Source organism: Notamacropus eugenii, chromosome 5 (genome assembly GCF_028372415.1).
Source record: "Notamacropus eugenii isolate mMacEug1 chromosome 5, mMacEug1.pri_v2, whole genome shotgun sequence".
Classification (NCBI taxonomy): domain Eukaryota; kingdom Metazoa; phylum Chordata; class Mammalia; order Diprotodontia; family Macropodidae; genus Notamacropus; species Notamacropus eugenii.
Window position 1 is genome coordinate 55,120,211 of NC_092876.1, and position 21,775 is coordinate 55,141,985.

Sequence of the window (21,775 nt, forward strand, 5' to 3'; positions counted from 1 at the left end):
ATTTTGACATCGGGCTCTAAATGAAACCAAAAGAAAGAAGCTACGTGCAAGTCAATGGAAAAATGTCTTCCAGATACTTCTCCTAAAGGCAAAGGAAGCAATTAGCAGAATCAATTTTAACATATATCCAAAAGCTACAAAAAATAATATTTCATGGAATATTTAATCATCAGTAATATCACTAAAAATAATTATTTGCCTAAAGGCCATCATGAAAATAATTATAGCTTATATACCAACCCCAGCTGTTGAAGATGAATTTGATTAAATGAAACCAACATATATTCTGGTGATGTCAATGCAAAGTTTGGAAAAAGATGAGGATGAGGAAAATATATAGGAAAGGATGTTTCAGGAGGATAAAACGTGCCTCTCTATCAAGAGTACTTCAAAAATAAAAGGGTCGGTAGGCACCGTACATTAAGACTTTCCTCATCCTCCCCAGTAGTGCCTCCCCCTCTCCCCAGTTTATTTATTTTGCATATTAAGTATTGCATATTAAATAGAGTCCTGGACCTGGAGTCAGGAAGCCCTGAGTTCAAATATGGCCTCAGCACCGAATGACATCCCAAAGAATGAAATTGGCAGCATTTTAATAGATGGGAAATGACATGGGTATTATCCAAGTCAGGTGCCTCTATGCAGTCTAGACTATTGACTTATCAGAGCTAAGATCAGAGTTTATAAAAAGAAAGAATATTAGTGAGAAAATGATATGGCAGAGATAAGAAAATTTCACCCAGAGTTTAACCATGAAAGAAGCTATCGAAAATCAAAAACAAGAAACGACTACAGAAATGACATCAAGCCCTAATGCAAGTAATTTCATCTAGAAGTTAAAGCAAATTAATGAGTAGAAGAACCCAGAGAGTGCCCTTAGCCTTTACTTGGCAGACATTTGGCTTATTTTCCAGATGGAGAGAGATCACTGCCAAGGGCAAAGACAGGTTCAATTGAATCTTAGAAAGGACAATGGGCAATTATGAGCACATAAAAAAAGATAAGCATTGGAGGATAGACAGCTGAGTGACGCCATAATACATAGAGCACCAGGAAGACTCATACTTATGAGTTCAAGTCCAGCCTCAGACACTTACTATCTGACCCTGGGCAAGTTACTTAACCCTGTTTGCCTCAATTTCCTCATCTGTAAAATGAACTGGAGAAGGAAATGGCAAACCATTCCAGTATCTCTGCCAAGAAAACCCCAAATGGGGTCATGAGAATCAGACACAACTGAAATTAAGGCAGCAATAGTGGCAGATAAAATTAGTCTTAAAGAAAGCTTGGCAAGATATCTGACTACATAAAATTCTCCTGAGGGCATTCAAGAATGAAAATGTAAAGATGATTATAAACAGATGAAAAATGGGAAAGAAAATTGTTCCAACAAACCATTTTCTTCATCAAGGATAGTGGACCCACCACAGCAACACCCTTAGGACATTACAGCCCCTAAGGTATTTATGGCGCTCTAGGTGGGAAAAGCAACTGAATTCAACCAATTATATACAGATGATCCATGCTAGATGGTGCTGAAGTACCAGTTTCCACAGTATCTAAAGGAGAGGAAGATACCAAAGGTGGGGAAATTCTTATTTCCTTATAAGGAAATCCTTATTTCCATGTTTATTGATGAAATTAAAAAAAATGTGACCAAGAAAAGATCAATAACTCCCATCATGTAGTCTTACTCTTTCATCTGTACAAAATATTCCCAACGGTCATCTGCAAACATTTTATGGTTCTTGTTGTATGTCAGTGAGACCTGGAACGCCGCTGCCTCTGAAGAAGTAACGATCAACATTTCACAAAATCTAGAGCTAATGAGGACAGTAGGAAAGGATGTCATGGGACATCCTTTGTCTTGTCATCATATGATGGAAAGAAAAGTCGTTGGCCAGTGAGAGATGATAGATGGACAGCCTCAGCTTAGTAATTCAGGAGAAAGTGAAAGAGGCCTCTAGCATACTGGGTACAATGGCCCTCCTTCCCCCCATGTCAAAATTTTGATAGAATGTGGATGCTGGTTGTACCGAAGGAGTCAACATGGATAGATTGCATTCTCCATCACTGGAGAGGCACCATGGATTGATGACATCATAGATCAATTAGAGCAGAATCCTTCTGTAATTTAGCAAGATAAGTAGTGGTAATTAGGTCCTAGGGAATGGCAAGAGGCATGGAAAGGTTCAGTGATTTGCCTGTGGTCACTCAGTGTCAGAAGCAGTCAGAACCCAAGACTTTGACTCCTAACCTAGAGCTCCATCCACTCCCCCCAGGCTGCTTCACTACCCTGAGATAACTGAAGATCATGGTTTAAGTGAGGGGGAAGGGAAAGAAATAAGCATTTATTAAGTACCTACATGTGCCCAGAACTGTGCTTAATCACTTTACAAATATTATCTCATTTGGTCTTGGCAACAGTGCTACAGGGTAGGTGCTATTGTCCCCATTTTACAGAGGAGAAAACTAAGACTCGGAGTTTGTGACTTAGCCCAGGTCACATGGGCAGTAGTGGCAGAGAGAGGATTTGAACCCAAGTCTTCTGATTCCCTCTCCCGGTGTTCTCGGCACAATGCTTTGCTGCCTCATAGTCTGAAGATTTTTAGTCCAAACCACATGACTTTCTTTTACATGGTGTGACTTTTGGATAGCCCTCCGATTTCATTTGGCAGATTCAAGGACCTCTGGCCACCTCTACCCTGATCCAACACAGAAGTGAAAAATCCTTGTAGCAAACTTACTGTGTCTCTGACAGTCCAGAGCCTGACCACTTTGAGTAAAGACTGAAAGGGGAGATGCTCAGTGGTTCCCACAGGTTCTTTCACTCTTACTTTCTTGGTGCTGGGATCTGGCTGACCCCTCGGTTTGAATTGGAACTTCCCGGGCTCTGGGCAGCCCTAGACAGGGCTAACAGTTCCATCTCAAGTTGACAGAGAGGATGGACCTTGCTGGGGCCATGAGGAAGTGAAGCTACAGTTTTTTTAAGGGTTGAACGACTGGCCCCATTCCAGAAGCCTGTGTTTGGTGGGGCAGTGGATTTATTTTGACTACCACTGGCAGTGGCCTCGAGGAGACAGAAGAAGGCCTTTGCTGGACTCGAGTGACCAATTGACTGGAATTCCTCCTGGTCTGTCCCTTAGTCTTCTGTCACCTCAGATGTAGCTAGGAAGGGTAGGAGAAACCTATGGGGTGATGGGGGTAGAGATGGGGTACTTCTTTACTCTGGGAAATCTTTGGGGAATCTCTGTCCTCATATCTGCTTTACTGACTGTATGGGACTGTATGGGAGAACTCCACCCCAATAGATTGGAATTGTGCTTTGTTCAGAGTGCTTTCATCAGCCTTACAGGGTTTCCACCCAATGGTCTGGTTCATCCAGATCTAAAATCCTCTGAGTCAGCATTTCCTGTGACAACACCAGCCCTCTCCCTCCACCCCCCACCTTGATGAGCAGGTTCGAGAACCTAATACCCAGATTCCTGCCTGGATCTGACCTTTCCCTCAAATGGACACCATGGTCTCTCAAGTTGTCAGCTATTGGAAAGAGACAACTCATGGAACATCTTCCATTAACTCTGTAGAGAAACAGCAGCCTTTCTCCTACCCCAGTTACCTATAAAAGGCAAGGATTTGGAATCCAGGCCTTTCACTTCACAGTCATCACTGTCCTTCAGAGCACTTGGGTTTCTGTCAGGGCATGGGGACATGTAGAGCAGATAAAGCTGATAGACCCTGCCCATTAGGAACTTATAAATCTCAGATAAGCAACTGACACAAAGTTGGAATAAACACAATTCCAATTTCTATAGTAATTAAAATTTTTTTTTAAATTCTGAATTTGACATTTTCATATGCAAAGAAGAGAAAAAGAGGATTGATGATGAAATGATGAATCTCTGTTATGTATCACTTACATTTTAAAATAGTATTGGTAATTTATTTTTTCCAATTACATGTAAAAAATAGTTTTCACCTGTCATTTTTTGTGAAATTTTAAGTTCTAAATGTTTCTTCCCCTCTCCCCAAGACAGGAAGCAATCTGATATAGATGCTATATGTACCATCATGTTAAACATTTCCACATTAGTTGTGTTGTGAAAGAAGAATCAGAACAAAAAGGAAAAACCATGAGAAAAGAAAACCAAAAAAAGTGAAGATAGTATGAATGAGCATTCAATCTCAGTAGGTCTTTAAAAGCATGTAATAAAGTCAGCACCTTCAGTTCCAAAGCTGTCCTGCTTTGCCCTGAGCCCCTCTGAACTTCTGTTTTCTTCTGTTTTTTTTAAAATAATTTACTGACAGTCTTTCGTTTCTTGTCCTCCTGTTCTTCCTCCTTCTCCTTTTATTTTTTCTCCTCTTTCTCCTCCTGTATCTCTCTTCTTTTTCTTCTTTCATCCCTATCATTTCGTGTGTTTTTATTGAGTTCATGTCATGTCCAACTCTCCATGACTCCATTTGGAGTTTTCTTGGCAAAGATCCTGGAGTGGTTTGTCATTTCCTTCTCCAGCTCATTTTACAGATGAGGAAACTGAGGCAAAGAGGGTTAAATGACTTGTCCAGGGTCTCACACAGCTAGTGTCTGAGGTCACATTTGAGCTCAGGTCTTTCTGACTCCAGAAGTACACTATGATGCCTCCTAGTGGCCCCACAAGTGGTTGTATGGAGTAGTAAGTAGAAAGTTGGCCTTGGAGCCCTCATCTCTGACATGTAACTGTGACATGTAACTTTGTATTCCAGGGCAAGTCCCTTGACTTTCAGTACCTAGATCAGCGATTCTCAAAGTATGGTCTAGGTCCCTTAAGGTCCCTGAGACTTGCAGAGGGTCCATGAAGTCAAAATTATTTTTATAATACTAGCAGTATGTTTTAATTTATGATTTGGTAAACATTAATAGATATAGTACACAAATAACATCTCTTTGGGGAGACCCTCAGTGTTTAAGAGTATAGTGGTCCTAAGACAAAAAGTTGGAGAAGCACTGCCCTAGGCAAGTCTGTATTGAGAGAAGATATTTCCTCATCCAGCAGTTCCCATATCTCAAGAAATCACAGGTTCAAGCCCTATGCCTATTATTTACCTCTTATCTCTTATTTTCTCTCCCCTGAAAAATAACCTACCCTTGTAATAAATAAACATAAGTCAAGTAAGACAATAGTCAAAAATATGTCTCATTCCATACCTTTGTCAATCAGAATGCTTCATCATAGGTCCTCTGGACTCTATAGCATTTTTAAACATTCAATTTCATTTATTATTATTTTAATATTTATTTATATTTAATATTATTAGTTGTTACTTTATTTTAAATATTTTATTTATTTGAGCCTGGGTCTCCCTGTCTTAACCTGGGCCAGGCCCTATGTCAATGCTGATTGGTACGGAAGTTTTAACCTGCTCGCTTGTTGCTTCCTCTGGTTTGTCCCTTCTTAGGCAGCCTGGTGGACCTCTGCTCGTGGAGGCTCAGCATATTGATGTGGGCACCTAAATGACTTTAGCCCTGTTACAGCTCAGAACTCCAGACCTCAAGTGATCTACCAGCCTTGGCCTCCCCCCAAGTAGTAGGAATTACAGCCATGTACCACCATGCCTGGCCATCTGTAGTATTTTAAATGGGACTGAATGGAATTTGTCCTTTGATTGTACCTGTGGGTTTCATTTTTCCTACCACAAGGGACAATTGAGACCTGGCTGAATCAGTCTCTTAGGAAACCTCAGAATGTTGGGTGACTTGACAATGACTAAAAAGACTTTGCTGTAGAAAAGGGATGGCTAAATGTGGTGCCAGAATATAGCTTCTTAAATCTAGGGGTGTCTCACCTGGAGAAGAAAAGGTTTAATGGGGATCTGGCAGCTTTCTCCCAACATTCAAAAGGCTTCATATGGAAGACGTATTAACTTAGTTCCACTTAGCCTCGGAGGGTGCAATGAAGATGGATGAAAGATATAGATGGAGCTTTGATGTAAGGAAAAAACTTCCTAACATTTTAGAACTGTTCAGAAATTCAGGTCTGCCTCCAGAAGGGTGGTGGGTTCCCCCTACCTGGGGTTCTTCAAGTAGGGTTGAATAAACAGTTGCTAGAGATGTAGAATTTAAGCTATCTGAGGTCAGGGATTGTCTCATTTGTATTTGGGTATAATCTCAGACCCTAGCACTGTGCTTAATCAAAGCCTTTTGGTAAAATGATTGATATCTTAGTGGAGATTCCCATTCAGGAGACAAGATGATCTCTGAAAATTCTTTCAGCTCCTGAGATGCCTCAGAAACAGAGTCTCTGTATCCATAGCTCATTCTAAGCTTTCGTTTTTGTTTTGATTTGTTTTTTCGATCCTCTAGTTGCAGAGTTATTTTGCTGCCTGTGAAGATGAGACCCCAGCCATCCGAAATCATGATAAGGTCCTGCAGCGTCTCTGTGAGCATTTGGACCATGCTCTGCTTTATGGGTAAGGAAAATGGGATTTGGGTCAGACTATGAAGCATGAAGGGACAGGCTAGGTGGGGGAGAAGGGGGGTGCAGCCTCCAGAAATAACTCCTTAGCTGTGTCTGCCAGGCATTTCTCTCCCCATAGGAAGGGATGTGAAGGACTATGTAAACCCTTTTGCTTTCCTGCACTTATCTCTGTGAAATGCCTTTGAGGGCAGAGCTAAAGGACTGGTGGAGGTATGGGTATCTAAGATGGCATGAAGGCATTTGGGAGCATTCTCTCTGGCCTCTGTTGGGCAAGAATTGATTTGTTTCACTAACATTTTTATTGAGTAAAAATAAAACATAGCAATGAAAATTTATGTAGAAAAGCAAGAAAGGAAGGAAGTAAATGTTACTGAGTTAAAGGACCTAGGTTTAAATCCCAGCTCTGCCCTTTAGTACTTGTATGACCTTGGGGAAGTCACTCAATTTTTTCATCTGTAACATGAGTGATTGTTCTAGACAACCTCTGTGGTGTCTTCCAACTCTTGATTTGGTGAGCGTATGATACTTTTGTGTGTTCATGCATGTGTTTTTTAATACCTCTGTCATTTTTTTATATTCCCACCCTCTCATCCCCCTCCCTTTTCACAAATAAAAACACCTAAGCAAAACTGACCGACAAAATGTTTGCATCTGGCAGTATATGTAGTATTCTGTTTCTGTGGTCCCCCTTCATCATCCATCCTCCGCGAGTAGTATGGGTCATCTCAGTTAATCTGAGTTCAGCTGCCTCTCAGCATTGTCTTTGTGGATGTTGCCAATTTATATGTTGTTCTTCTGGGTCTCATTATTTTACCCTGTTTTATGTCTTACAAGTTGATCAACCAGGCCTTTCATGTCCCTCTCCTCATCTTCCTTGTTTCTTACAATTCAGTAAAATATTCCATGACATTCACATACCATGGTTTCTTCTTCTACTGCCTAAATGTTGGGCACCCACTTTGTTTCCACCCTTTTGCTACCACCAAAAAAAAAAAAAGTTCTGGTACAAATATTTTGACATCCATGGTGTCTCTCTGCAAGGTGTAATTTTTTTTAAAATGTTGGACTTGATGTTTGCTTTTAAAATTTTTTAATTGATATCTTTTGTTTTTACATGGCCTTCGTTTCCAAATATATCTTTCTGTCCCCTCTCCCTCCACAGAAAGTCATCCCTGGTAGTGAAGAATAAAAACTGGCAAAACTAACCAACACATCAATGGCATCTGGTGATATATACAATATTCCATGTCCATAGTGCCCCCACCTCTGCAATAAAGGGAGGGAAATACTGTTTTTCCTCTTCTTCAAAGTCAAGACTGAATTATAATTGTAATTACAATTTCATAGCATTCTCTTTCAATTTTTGTTGCTGTTGTCATCATTGTTCTTTCTATTTCTGTTGTTGTAATCATGGTGTGTAGTTTCCCTGGTTCTACTTGACTTCATCAGTTCATATAAGTCTTCCCCTGCTTCTTTGGGTTCCTTCTATTCATCATTTTTCAAGGCACAATAACATCTCATTCCATGCAAAAATTGATTTTGGCCAGAGCACCTCAGTATCCCTTAAACTCTCTACTGTGAGTCTGGGCCTGATGGGTCTGGTGGTCACTGTAGCTAGCCAGTGGCTGATTTGGTCCACCACCAATGTCTGTCCCATGGCTCTCTCTCAGGTTGCAAGATCTCTCCTCTGGCTACTGGGTCCTGGTGGTACACTTCACCCGAAAGGAGGCCATCCAACAGATTGAGGTGTTACAGCATGTGACCACCAAGCTGGGGCGCAGTGAGTACAGCTTGGGGGGTGGGTGGGCTGGGAGACAGACTGTGTTGGGCATTTGTTCCAGGCTTACCCCTTCTCTTTGGAAAGAGCCCCCGTTCTCCTCCCCATGTGAGTCCTTGTGGAAGGTTGGTAGGACAAGTGAGGTGCTAAACAAAACTGCATTAATATTACCTTCCAAGCTGCCTCAGTTTCCTTATCTGTCAAATGAAGATGTTGGGGACTCAGTGGCTTCTAAGGTCCTTTCCAGCTCTAAATCTATGATCACACCCCAAGTTAAGATAAGATTTCTCTTCCTAAGCTGGAAAGATACTAGTTTTGAGAGCCATTTTCAGCTCCTAATCCTTCTGAGCTGGGCAGTCCCACTTACTCCTCAGTCTACTGACCAGTAGTAGTGGATGCTAGTGTGTTTGAAATCTGGAAAGAACTGGCTTCAGAACTCACCTCTACTGCTATACTGGTATACTCTGCTACTCTACCTGTGTGGCATTAGGCAAACCATCCATCTCTCTGGACCTTAGGCTTTGTCTGTAAAATGAGGGAGCTGGATGAGATGACCTCTTGGGTCCTTCCAACTCTAAATTTGTGATCCTGATGCCCTCTCCCTGCTCCCCCTCAGCCCCTTTCCTCCCTCCCCACTCAGAACTGGAGGTCATGTCTGTCCCTTGTTGCAGGCCGGGCCTGGCTCTACCTGGCCCTCAACGAAAACTCCTTGGAGAGCTACCTGCGGCTGTTCCAGGAGAACCTGAGTCTGCTGCACAAATACTATGTCAAGTGAGTACCTGTGGGTCTCTGTGGCACGCCTTCACACATATCATACCTCTGAGGTGGCAAGCCCCCTGAGATCCCTTAAGTGCCCACACCCCCCTGTCACAAGACAAAACCCCCTCTGTTGGTTCCCCAGGTCAGAGCCTGGAATCAGGCACCAGAGAAGAAACAACATTGGCAAGCATTGAGCACTCTTGGCTCTCCCTTGCTAGGGATGCTTCTGGGCTTTCTAGCTTTATCACATCTCTCCTATGTGCCTTCTCTCCTGTAGATATTTTAAACTTAACATGTCCAAAACAGAACTCATTATCTTTCCCGCAAAACTCTCCCCCCTTCCAAACATCCATTCCACCTATCCCTCAGGCACACAACCTAGGAGGCATCCTGGATTCCTCCCTGTCACCTTCCATATCTAATCTGTTGCTAAGACTTATCCACTTTCACCTCTGCAGCATCCCTTGACATTTCACCTCTACAGTCTCTCTTGTCTATTTCACCTCTTCAGCCTCTCTTGTCTATTTATTTCATCTCCTACCCTCTCTTTATCTATTTCACAACCTCCCCCCTCCCCCCATCTCTTGTCTATTTCACCTCCCAACATCTCTTGTCTATTTCACCTCTTCAGGCTCTCTTATCTATTTAATCTTCCAACCTCTCTTATCTATTTCACACACACATACTGCCCCCCCCAGCATCTCTTGTCTATTTTACCTCCCAGCATCTCTTGTCTATTTAATCTCTTTAGTCTCTCTTGTCTATATCACTTCCCAGCCTCTCTTGTCTATTTCACACCCCCCCCACTTCAGCATCTCTTGTCTATATCACCTCCCAGCATCTCTTGTCTATTTCACCTCTGCAGTCTCTCCTCTATTTCATCTCCCAGCCTCTCTTGTCTATTTCACACACACACACACACACACACACACACACACACACACACACACACACACACACACACACACACACACACACACACACACACCCAGCATCTCTTGTCTATTTCATCTCCCAGCATCTCTTGTCTATTTCACCTCCTAACATCACTTGTCTATTTCATCTCCCAGGATCTCTATTTCACCTCTTCAGCCTCTTTTGTCTATTTCACCTCTGGAGAATCTCTTGAATATACCCCTTTCTCTCCTCTGACACTACTCCCTCAATCTGGTGCAAACCTTCATCACCTTGCAACTAGACTATTGCAATAGTAGCACCCTATTGCCTCCAGGATCAAATACAAAATCCACTCTTTGCCTTTTAAAGTCCTTCAAATCCCAGCCCCCTTTTACCTTTCTGATCTTCTTACACCTTACACCTATTGACATACTCTGTGATCCAGTGATTCTGCTGTTTCTCACATAAGACACATCCATCTCCTGACACCAAGTATTTTCTCTGCTGTGCCCCATGCCTGGAATTCTCTCCCTCTTCAACTCTACTTCCTGGACTTCTTCAAGTCCCCACTAAAATCCCACCTTCTGCAGGGATCCATTTCCAATCCCTCTTAATGCTAGGACCTTCTCTCCTGGATTACCTCTATTCTGTCCTATCTATAACCTTATCTGTACATAGTGGTTTGCAAGTTATCTCTCCCATTAGACTGTGGATTCCTTGAGATCAGAGACTGGTTTTTTGCCTCTCTGAATATTCCCTAGAACTTCTCATGATGTTTGGTACATAGTAGGCACTTAATAAATGCTTGTTGACTTAACCCAAAGGCCTAGGCAACCTGGTTGCATTTCTCTTGAGTGATTTAGTTCTCCTGGGCTTGCCTGGAGTCCTTTGTCTTCCTCCCAACCTCACCCCTTTCCAAACTTCTCTGTTTTGCCCTGAAGTCTGGAGGACCTGAGTTCAAATCCACCCTCAGACACTTACTAGCTGTGTGACCCTAAGCAAGTCACTTAACCCCAATTGCCTCCAAAAAGAAAAGAAAAACCTCCCTGTCTCTGTTGAGGGCACCCCCATTTTCCCGATCACCCAGATCTGCAGCACCAGAATCCTCTTTGCCTCTTCCCTTTTCCTTACCCCTCAGCCAGTCAGTTTTCTGAATGCTGTAGATTTGACTCCCACATCTCTTGTGTTTGTCCCTTTCTTTCAGACACAATCTGTGTAACCTCCCGGGAAGTCACTTAACTTTCCTGGGCCTCATTTTTAAAATAAAGAGGGTTGGACTCGACCTCTAAAGTCTGTTTTTAGCTCTAGGTCTATGAGTCTTTTCTTGTATATCTCTCCCCATAATCTCCCATCCCCCACCTCCTACCAGCCACAACAGAACTCTCTCTTATAATGAAGTGTATTTAAGCAAAAACAATCAACTCACTGGCCACATCTGGCAGTGTATGCCTTGCTCCGCCCCTGCAGCCTCCCACCACTTTGTTGATGAGAGGCGGCAAGCATACTTTGCCATTTGATCTGTTCATGTTCAGACAGTGTATGGATCAGAGTTCTGAAGTTTTTCCATGTAGTTTCTTTCACATTATTTCCGTATATTCTTCACCAGATTTGGAGAGTTGGGGGAATGTGGGCAGCATTAGAATTCAAGGTCTTGGTGAATTTTGAGCTATATCCCCCTTGGACTCCCAGTCCCACTGGGAGGAAGAAGACAGAAGCAATCCCACAATTGGCTATGGCTGGCTGGGTGGGGTAAGGTGTTCCCCTTAGGGTCACAGGCTTAGACCAGGCTAGTTGCCTCTGCCATGAGGCACCTAGCCCACCTGCCTACCTGTGTTTCAGGAATGCTCTGGTCTGCAGCCATGACCATCTGACACTCTTTCTCACCCTGGTATCTGGGCTGGAGTTCATCCGATTTGACTTGGATCTGGTGAGGACATATCCCGGGTCATGGGCATGTACGGTAAAGAAATTAAAATGGGAGGGGCTGGCAGAGGCAAGTTGGCTTTTATGTTCCCCCTACTCCCCAATCCCCCACCATGGAGAGCTTGTTTAGACTATGATGGGAGGGTACCAGGGTCAGAAGGTCGGACAGACTTGGCAACAGAGTCAGAGAGACCTGGGTTCAAGCCCTGTCTCTGACACAAAGTGGCTGCGTAATCCTGGGTTAAGTTTTAAACTCTCCATGCCTCAGTTTCCTCCTCTACAAAATATGGATAATAATATCACTGACCCTACTGGAACTACTATGAGGATTAAATGAGATAACCTGTGGAAAGTGCTTTGCAGACCCTTAAAGGCCTACATAGACTATTATGATTTTTATCTCCAAAATAAGCATAAGAACAGCACATACCTCACCAGACTGTTGTGGAGATTCAGTGAGATGATATATGTAAAATACTTCGGAAATTTTGGCAATTATCATTAGCTATTATTAGGCAAGAAGGAGAGGCAAGGGGCATCCTGGGCTGGAATATGCCTCTTGGGTGAAGGACCAACTCGCCCACTTGTCACTGAAAGCCCTTCACCAGCTGGCCTCACTCTACCTTTCCTGGCTGGCTGCATGGTCCCTTTCATGTTCTCTGAAGTCCATCAGGCTGGCCTGTTTGCTGACCGCCTGAATTCAGCCTCTCATCTCCCAGTGTCGGCCTTTATTGTAGGCGGCCCCTCCTGCCCCACTATCTGTTAGACCCTGGGCTGCCTCCTTTAGGAAGTCCTTTCGTATCCCCCCGGTTGTTGGTACTCTCTCTCTTCCCCTCAGATTAGTGTGTCTATACCCTTAACTGTTTTACAAGTTGGATCCTCTTTACAAGTTGGAAGCTCTTAGAAGACAGTGCCTGGTGGTCCTGGCACCCAGGATAGTGCCTTGGCCCCCACTAGGTGTTTAATAACGCCATGTTCTGTTAGGTCAGGATTCTTTTAAGATGACAGTAACACTAAGTCTGTGTAGAGTCCCATGAGGTGATTTATAGAATGTTTGGTTCTGATGAGCTTGGCTCACCCTAGCAGATGGTGTCAGAATCCCTACCATGGGCGCATTCATTGGTGAGCACAATGTCTGGCACATAGTAGGCTCTTAATAAATGTTTACTGATTAATAGGTTTTCCCAAGGAAGAAACAGAGCTAGACCAGGAGAGGAGCATCAGGTAGGTTGAAGGGTGGAGTAGGTCAGCATCTTCCAGCCCTGTCTGTCCCCAGCTTCCTGGACAGGACCAGACACTCCAACCAGCTCCAAGCCTAACGCCCTCCTACATCTTGCTTTGTCCTTAGGATGCTCCATATTTAGATCTGGCTCCCTACATGCCAGATTACTATAAACCTCAGTATCTGTTGGACTTTGAAGACCGTCTGCCTAGTTCAGTCCATGGCTCGGACAGCCTATCTCTCAACTCCTTCAACTCAGTCACCTCCACTAACCTGGAATGGGATGACAGCGCCATCGCACCATCTAGTGAGGGTCAGTGACACGGTCGGCCATGGGAAGGAGGCAAAAAACTGGACTCCTCCGGAAACAGCATGGGCTTGGGGGCATCTTTCTTGGCTCACTGTGGTGGCCTGGTTGAAAACTTGTCAGTCTGCATCAGCTTCAGTTAGAGCAAAGAGTGTGATGGACACTGTTCTCTCACTTAGAGGCCAAAGGAACAGGTTCTGATTTGGGAGATTTGGGAGGATTATTGAGTATATCTGGAGGGGAGAAGTTCCTCCCTATAGGTCTGTGAGGCTGACTGTGGTTAAGAGGGACCCCCAGGGGCCTGAGTCGCTGGGAATCTTGCCTGGTGGATTTACATCATAGGGATGATCCCGCCTTGTCCCAGGAAAATTGTCTTACCTTGGCTGGGAAGTGATCAAACCCTTTCCTGGAAGATTGGGTGGGACTAAGCCAGGGAGGTTAGGGGCTTCAGAAAAATCTATCCATCTGTGAAAATTGTCAGCCCAGCTTCATTCTAAGGAACCTAGCCTTCCCTGGTAACCTCTTCCAACTCCAGGTCCAGAGGGAAGGGTTCAGAATGAATTTAGTCCCTGAGGACAGTCCTAGCTATAGCATGGAAGCCTCCTCTCTCTGCTAGCTGTGTGAGCCACAAGGAACTAGTTGAGTCTTCTTAGGTTGAGTCAGTGGGCCATGGGGGAAATAATTTGCCAGAAAGGAGACAGAGGGATGGATCTTAAAAGTGACTCCAAAGAGTAATCTGCAGAAGGCACCAGGATCACTCCCTTTGTGGTAGGGGGCCTTGAGAAAAGGCAAAAAATGGAGGAAGAGCGCTGTTGTTATTTATAATCCGAGGACCTGGATTTGAATCCTGGCTCTATCCCCTTACTACCTGGGCAAGTGACCTTGGGCACTTCTTGGGGGTTTCAGTTTCCCAGTCTGCAAAAAGAAGGGATTGTATTCATTAATCTTTAAGGTTCCTCCCAGCTCTAAATTTATGATCCTGTAAGTTATGGACCCAAGTATAATACAAGCTCATTTTCTGCTAAGTAGTATTCATTTTTATTTTGTTTTCATATATTTATGTTAATTTTATATTTTGTTTGTGTGAATGTGTGTGTGTGTCCGTGTTTGATTTTTTTAAACCCTTTAGGTTTTTCTAATGTTTCCCAGGCTGATTATACTGGTTCCTGGGTTCAGCTAACCTGTCATCATGCTGGGGTTGCCAGCAAATTGTTCTTAAATTTCAAGATGAAATGTAGAAAGTTAAATTTTTTTTCTCTCTCATGTTTTCTCCCCATGTTTCCCTCCCCTTTGACCTGCTCCTCCCCTTCCTGTTTCCAATGGCCTGTATTTCTAATCTTCAGTTTTGTCCCTCATTTTTATAGATTATGATTTTGGAGATGTGTTTCCAGCAGTACCGTCTGTACCCAGCACAGACTGGGAAGGTGGGGATATAGCCCTCTGCTAGCCTGTTTTTGTGGTTTGCACCTATTCAATGCCAAGCTTGCTGCATGTTCTGAAATCAGTTCATTAACAGTGATGATAACAAACCAAAAATTGGCCTTCTGATCCCGATGGAATTCTGTAGGAGAACTTTAGTCTTTTGGCCTAACTGTGCCTTCTATCTTTCCAGGCAGAGTTAGAGACCCGTTGGTAGTCTTGTTGGCATTTTGTCTACCTTTACAGGAATGTCTACTGGGAATTGTTCAGTGAATGTATTTCAAGGGCCAGGTTGCCCATTTCCCCCAAGTTTAATTTAATTTACTTCCCTGGCTCATGTGTGATGGGAAGCACCTCTCCTATTCAGTCACCTACAATTTAGGATTCCATAGTGCAATCCTTTTAGAGGCATCACCTGAAAGATTATTCAAGTCAAATGATCCAAAAGCTCATTCTCAGAATGAGTGGCTTTCCTCTGGGTGGCTAAAGGCCTGCTGTTACTTATGATCATAGGAGCAGGTGAAATCTAACTGAATGATTGCCTTAGGGTCATTGGAACCCCTTGGGGGAAGCACTGAGGACTTTTACAAATGGAAAACCAGCTTGGGGCCTCCTCTAAAACTGGTTCAGGAAATCTGTCTGCCTATGGACTAGTAATCTCTTGTTCCCACATTAGCTATTTGGCACCTAATACAGCATTAAATGCAGTACTAATCCCAGGGGTCACACTTTGGGAATAGGATTGTGTACCAGTTTTCTGTGATTTCTAAGAGCAAAAGATCTTATTAGCTTTATTACCTTTCAAGATACCTAATACTTCCTCCTTGGTCATAGACCTTCCTCTACAAAGTGCACTTAATCTCAAGATTCAACTTTCTTGAGGTTAAAGTTCAAAATAGAAATTAGCCATAACCTAGCTTCACAGTAAAGAGGTATACTGACTGCCTTATCCTGTATAGAAGCTGGTGGGGAGAACATTGGACTTGAGGTCAGAGGACCTGGATTTGCTTCTTAGCCCAACTATCGACTAGCTAAGTGCCCTTTGACAAGTGATTCTCCATTCCTTCACTGTTCCCCCCTCCCACCCTGGTCTCAATTGTCTCTGTTGTAAAATGTGGGGACTGGACTAGATAATCTCTAAAATCATGTTTAGCTCAAAAAGTCCATGAATTTGTGAAGCTTTCAGCTACCATGTAGACCAGGCTCACGATTATCACTGAGTTTTCTTTCATAGTGAAGGCTATAAATCTATAACCCTTACCTACCACTAAGACCACAGTTTACCAGATGATAGGTCTCATACGTTCCTCCTACATAACTCAAGTTGGAAATATCTAAGCTCTAATGAGGAGAAGTAATACAGTACTGGTCAAACTAGATGGTCTCTTACAAAGGAAACATTCATTAATGACATTCCCTAGACCCATGTTTTTGTTAAAATTGGCTTTTGAAATCCAGAATTCCATCATAGTAGCTTTAATGTCCTTGAGCAGCTCTTCTCCAGGCACACACAATGTGCATTGGTTTTTTATTTGTTTTTTTCTCATCAATCTAACAACTAACCACAACTTCAAATCAAACTCCCTCTTGCCTATTGAAGTCATTCGGTGAATGGGGCTTGGCCTTGCTCTGCAGTACCCCAGAGCTCTGCAGTACCTCGTGGCATTGACTGTTCCTTAGAAGTCTGGGCCCCTAGGGTTAGAAGCTCCTCCCACTTAGATCCTCAGATTTCTTAAGTGACAAAAGAATTCCCAAGAGAAATCCTAGGGGTTTTCTTTGCTAATTATTAAGACTATTGGATGGCAGAGGGTTAGCTTTGGGACCTCAGCTGGATGATGAGCATTTTCAGTTTCCTGGGTTTCTCTTTATAAGGGCAGCTTTAGTCCCTGTGCTTGTGGTATCAGTGATTTGGCTGGCCACCCTTTCAGTCGTCCCTGGCTTGCAGAGCTGGTAGGTTTCTGAGACCCAGCATTCTTCCTCTGGCCAACATTAGCACCCAGGATGTTCAGTGGTCACCCTACTGGTAATTATCTTCTTGGGGGATGAGTGAACATGGGTTATATTGAGGGAAATGATATGTATTCAGGAGAGAAAAAATGGGTTGTAGAGACCCTGAGGTAGAGGGGAAAGAGGACTTGTGTTCAAGTCTATACCAAGTTTTTACCTTTATGATCTCAGCTAAATCTCCCAGCCTTTCATTTCTTCATCTATAAAATTAGTTAGTTGGGCTAAATTGATCTCTTAAGATTCCTCCCTGTCTTTAAGAGTCTGGTCTTAATGGTACTTAAGCCCCTGTGTCTCTAGCCCTCATCTAACTGAAGCTGCAAGGTGAAGGTCATTCATTGCTCCAGGCAGCTGGGGACTAGCACTTAGCCCTTTCTCTTCCCCTAATGTTGAAAGAAAATCTGCTGTCTTCAGCAGGCAGCTGCCCGGACCTGCTAAGATGTTGATAGTGAGATGGGCCCTTCCAGATGGGCCTGGGGGAAAAGGGGCTGAGGCCGCATTTACTCAGGGCCGATAATGGGCAGGGCGATGTGCATGAACTGGAAAATGTAGCGTGATGTCCTGTGTCCCTCACCCCATTAACCCTTGCCCGGGCTGCTCTGCCAGCTGGATTCTTGTCTCTTTCCAACATCGTCTGGTGAATGCTCTGTGTTTATATGCTTTTCTGGATGGTTCTTTACCCCATCCCCCCCTCAACTCACCCCCCAAGTACTGAGGGCACAATGGGGATTAAATCACCTCCTTTCTGAAGTGGCATCTCCCTGGCCTGGCCTCTTTGTTGAAGGTGGAATATGGTCACGGAATAGCAGGAAAAGATTAATGTTCAAGTCCAGGGGATCTCTTTGATGTACATCTCTTTGATGATCAGGAATAAGTTAGTGAGATGAGGAGCCTGGGGTCTGGAGGCAGCCTTGGGTGCTTCTCTCGTATATACTTCATTCTCTTTTATCCTTACCCTCCCTGTCCCTGGTCCTCCCAGCCCCCCTCCCCTCTTGGCTCATCCTGCCCTTCATCCTTTCCACCCCTCCCTCTCATCTTTCCTGCCTCTCATTTGGCCTGTCTCCCATTTTGTTACTCATTTTCCTTTCCCCCCCAATTCTGTGTCTCATCCTTCTATCCCCAATTCTGCCTCTCTTTGTACCTTGTCCTCTACCCTTCCTTATTTTCCTATCCCCCCATATTTGTTCTTCATCCTGCTTGCCCACTCCCCCTCGCTGTTCCTCCCCCTCTCTGTGTCTTGTCTCCCTGCCCCATGTACCTCCCCTTTCCTCCGCATACCATTTCAGCTGCCTCCCCCAGGACCCCTCTGTAGCAACCCGGGCTATTCTTGTTCATGAGAGTTGGGCCAAAGTGGCTGCTAACAACAGTAGCCCTCTGAATGGACACTAAGTCATGCAAACCCTGCCTTCTTGGTGGCAAAGGGTAGTCTGGAGGAGAAAGAAGTGAGTTAAGCATCTCAGCCCTGCATCTCTCAAGGCAGCTTAGTCAGGCTGGAAGGAAACTTCCCAGCTCTGTCTCCTATATGATCTTGGGCAAGCCTTCTTTAGTGGCTGTAGAGATCTCAGGCCATGTTATGGGTCCTTCCAAGTTGCCCTTAGAACCTCAGGTCCATCTCCTGCTTATGATAGATCCTCTGGGAAGAGGCTCACCGACCTCCTTTCCTGAGGTCAGGAGCACCCCAGGTGCTCAGCGGCAGTGGGCGGCTGTGTCTGATGGGCGGCTCTCTCCGCTCTCTTCTCCGCCCCAGATGGAGACCTCACGGACACCGTCAGCTGCCCCCGCTCAACTGCCTCGGACTTGACCAGTGGCAAGGCCTCCACGAAGAGCCCCACGCCACGCTACAATCCCTTCAATGAGGACCGGGCAGAGGGGGTGTCCTCCTCTGATACCACTCCTGTGCATACCACCTCTCAGGAGAAAGGGGAGACCAGGGCCCTGGACCTGCAAGAGACTAGCACAGAGCTGGAGGTGATCAGGTCAGCAGGGAAAGGGGCCCCCCCCAGAAGGTTCTTGGGGAAGCAGTTCCCCAGGTAAGAGCCTTGCTGTTGCAAGATGGGCAGCTGCCAGGCTCTTCCTGGGGATCAACCTGGGCCTTGCCATCCTGCAGACTCTTAGAACATTATCATTTTTCTAGCCCATAAGAGTGGGGCATTCTCCCAGAGGGCAGATAGACTTTTTCTTTGGAGACCTTAGGAAATAACCTGCATATCTGACACTTTGTGGGGCAAAGGGAGAAACAGCAGTGGCCAAAATTCAAGTACCACAGCTTAGTAACTAGGGGATATGCCCAGCCTGCTTGGGGTGAAATTATCCTGCCCTCACCCAGATATTTCTGAGTTATTATAATAAAATATAACACAGTATAACATAACACTATAACACAAAATACAGCAAAGCATAATATATAATATAACATCATGTTACGTTATATTATATTATGTTATTTTATAATGATACTAACCATATCTGGCATTTATAGAGAGCTTTTAAAACTTCTCCAAGTGTTTTGAATATGTTAGTTTCTTTGTGCCCTGTGAGATAGATATTATAGATATTATTTGGATTCCCGTTTTACAGATGAGGACACTGAGGCCCAGAGAAATTAAGTGACTTGCCCAAGGTCACACAGCTAGTAAATATCAGAGGCAGGATTTGGACCCAGGTCTTCTTGACTCCCAAGTCTAGCATACTATTCACTAATGATGATAACAGCTAATATTTACATAGAACTTCAAAGTTTTTTTAAATGGATGTTATATATAGCATTTTGTTTGAATCTCCAAACCACCTTATGGAGGTAAGTGCTGTTATCCTCATTCTACGAATGTGGATACTGAGGCAGACAGGAGTGAAGTGACTTGCTCAGGGTCACCCAGCTAGTAAGTGTCTGAAGGTAGGATTTGAATTCAGGACTTCCTAATTCCAACTTCCAAGGCACTCTCTATCATACATTCTAGCCATTGCTAGTTACCACTAAGAACGTCACAGCGCACTGGACTTGGGGGGGATGGGAGGAGTCAGAGAGACCTGGGTTCAGATCTCACCTCTTACACTAGCTGTGTAATACTGGGCAAGTCACTGAACCCCTGTTCGCCTCAGTTTCCTCATTTGTAAAATGAGAGGCTTGGACTTTATAGTCTGTAAGTCTCAAAGCTAGGCTCCTGTGACTCATAATTAGTTGATCCAAGGGATCATCTCTACTGCTGACATTCTGAGCACTAGCGACACCTTCCCCACTCTTGGGTGTGGCAGGCAGAGGCCAGGCATGTTCTTCCATTTCTCCTGGCCCTCCTGCAGGGTTCCCATGACTTCCATCACTCCTGATGCCCCCCTTGCCCTTCTGCTTTAGCTTGCTGTGCCCAGGAAAGGGTCTTTGAGCCCCCAGAGCTCGAGTTAGCATCCATCCCTCTCGATCCCTGTAATTTTCTGGTCTCAGGGTCACCAAGAAGAAGAAAACAGGGAAGAAAAAAAAGACCAGATCAGAAGATGAGTCCAGCCCCCTCCACCCTACCTTGGCCCATCCAAAAGGCACCAAACAAGGGAGTGGCGACATCTTAGATAATGGCCCCGAGCTCAGAGTGGACCCTCTGAGCACTGCCCCGACTTCCCCCCAGGAGGGAGGCGAGGGCCCCGGCAGTGCCGCAGAGAGCAGTGACCGTTCTGAGCTGAGCCAGATGGGCCTGCGCATCCCCGAGATGAAGGACACATCCATGGAAAGTGTGGGCCAGCCCCTGAGCAAGGTCATTGATCAGCTCAATGGGCAGCTGGACCCCAGCGGCTGGCCCTCCCACGTTGAACTGACGGACCAGTCCTTTCGGACCGGCTCTCCCGGGGACATCCCGGAAAGGCCGCCATTTTGTAACTTTAGCGAAGGGATTCCGGCCCCGATGGACTTCTACCGCTTTACCATTGAGAGTCCAAATGCTGTTACATCAAGTAGTGGCAACCATGACCTTGCAGGGCCTGGCCAACCGTTACATGTTCCTAGTAGCTCTGAGACTACTGGCCAAGAAGAAGGAGGAAGAGAAGGACAACGAGAAAAAGAGAAACAAACATCTAGATCTGTAGAAGGCTCCCAGAAAGAACCTTTGGACACACCCTTAGAACCTGCACCAGCAGGGGAGTGCCCTGCTTCTGAGCTGGAGCCTGGAACCCAGGAACCCATCAAGAGAGACCAGCCCAGCCCAGGTGTGAGTAGCGCAGAGGATTCTGGAGTGGATGAGGGCCAGGGAAGCCCTTTGGAAATGAGCCACCCATCGGAGTTCAGGTGAGGTCATGGTTTCCATCTACCCATCTTCTGGAGAGAGGTACCCTGCTCCATTGCAGAGGGAGGGCATGGAGAGCAGGAGGTGCTGATTTTCAGGTCAAGGAAATAGGAAACCCCTGCCCCCCACAAAGAAGCTTAATCTAGGCTCTGAGCAGGGGGATTTGAAACTCCACCAGACTTTGACTGTTAGCAGTAGGTAAAGTGATTGCGGCTCAGCAGACCCTAGCATAAAGGAGCACCCTGAGATTCTCCCACTGGAATTCTTTTTTTTTTTTCTTCTTCATCTTGGAGGAGTGTTTGGGTTGGAATGTGACTTATTCCCAGAGGGTGAGGCACCGCTGGTCCTTGGTGCCCTCCCTTCCGCAGCATGCATGCACTGCTGTGCCCACCCGCTCACCCTGCCTGACCCCCTCCTCTCCCCTCTCCCTGGCCCTCACAGAGTTGACAACAACCACTTACTCCTCTTGATGATCCACGTCTTTCGGGAAAATGAAGAGCAACTCTTTAGGGTAAGTCCCAGGCCTTCTTAAGACTGAGGGAAAGAAAAAAATGATGAGGAGACTGAGTAGGGGCAGGGGTGCGAGGGCCAGGATACTGGTGGAACCGGGCAGGCGTGAGTTAACCCTCTCTCTAATATCCTTCCAGTCTCCTTGGGGAGATAGTGTGCCAGGAGGCAGTGATTGGGGTTCACCCTGCCCCCTAGCTAGATTGAACTGGGACTCCACTTTGGATTTGCTAGATAAGA

The 21,775-nt window shown here is 45.0% G+C and overlaps 1 protein-coding gene across 2 annotated transcripts in view; it reads left to right on the plus strand.

Annotated features, from left to right (window-relative positions):
* Positions 1 to 21,775, plus strand: part of PLEKHM2 (pleckstrin homology and RUN domain containing M2) — a 61,251-nt gene that overhangs the window by 26,740 nt on the left and 12,736 nt on the right. Inside the window, exons 2-10 of one of the 2 annotated variants that reach the window (XM_072608965.1) lie at positions 6,341 to 6,447; positions 8,126 to 8,235; positions 8,904 to 9,003; positions 11,728 to 11,815; positions 13,160 to 13,346; positions 14,705 to 14,764; positions 18,511 to 18,739; positions 20,200 to 21,030; positions 21,470 to 21,539. In XM_072608965.1, the coding sequence (XP_072465066.1) occupies positions 6,341 to 6,447; positions 8,126 to 8,235; positions 8,904 to 9,003; positions 11,728 to 11,815; positions 13,160 to 13,346; positions 14,705 to 14,764; positions 18,511 to 18,739; positions 20,200 to 21,030; positions 21,470 to 21,539 (1,782 nt within the window). The remainder of the gene's footprint in view (positions 1 to 6,340; positions 6,448 to 8,125; positions 8,236 to 8,903; positions 9,004 to 11,727; positions 11,816 to 13,159; positions 13,347 to 14,704; positions 14,765 to 18,510; positions 18,740 to 20,199; positions 21,031 to 21,469; positions 21,540 to 21,775) is intronic. The other variant, XM_072608966.1, reaches the window with a different exon arrangement.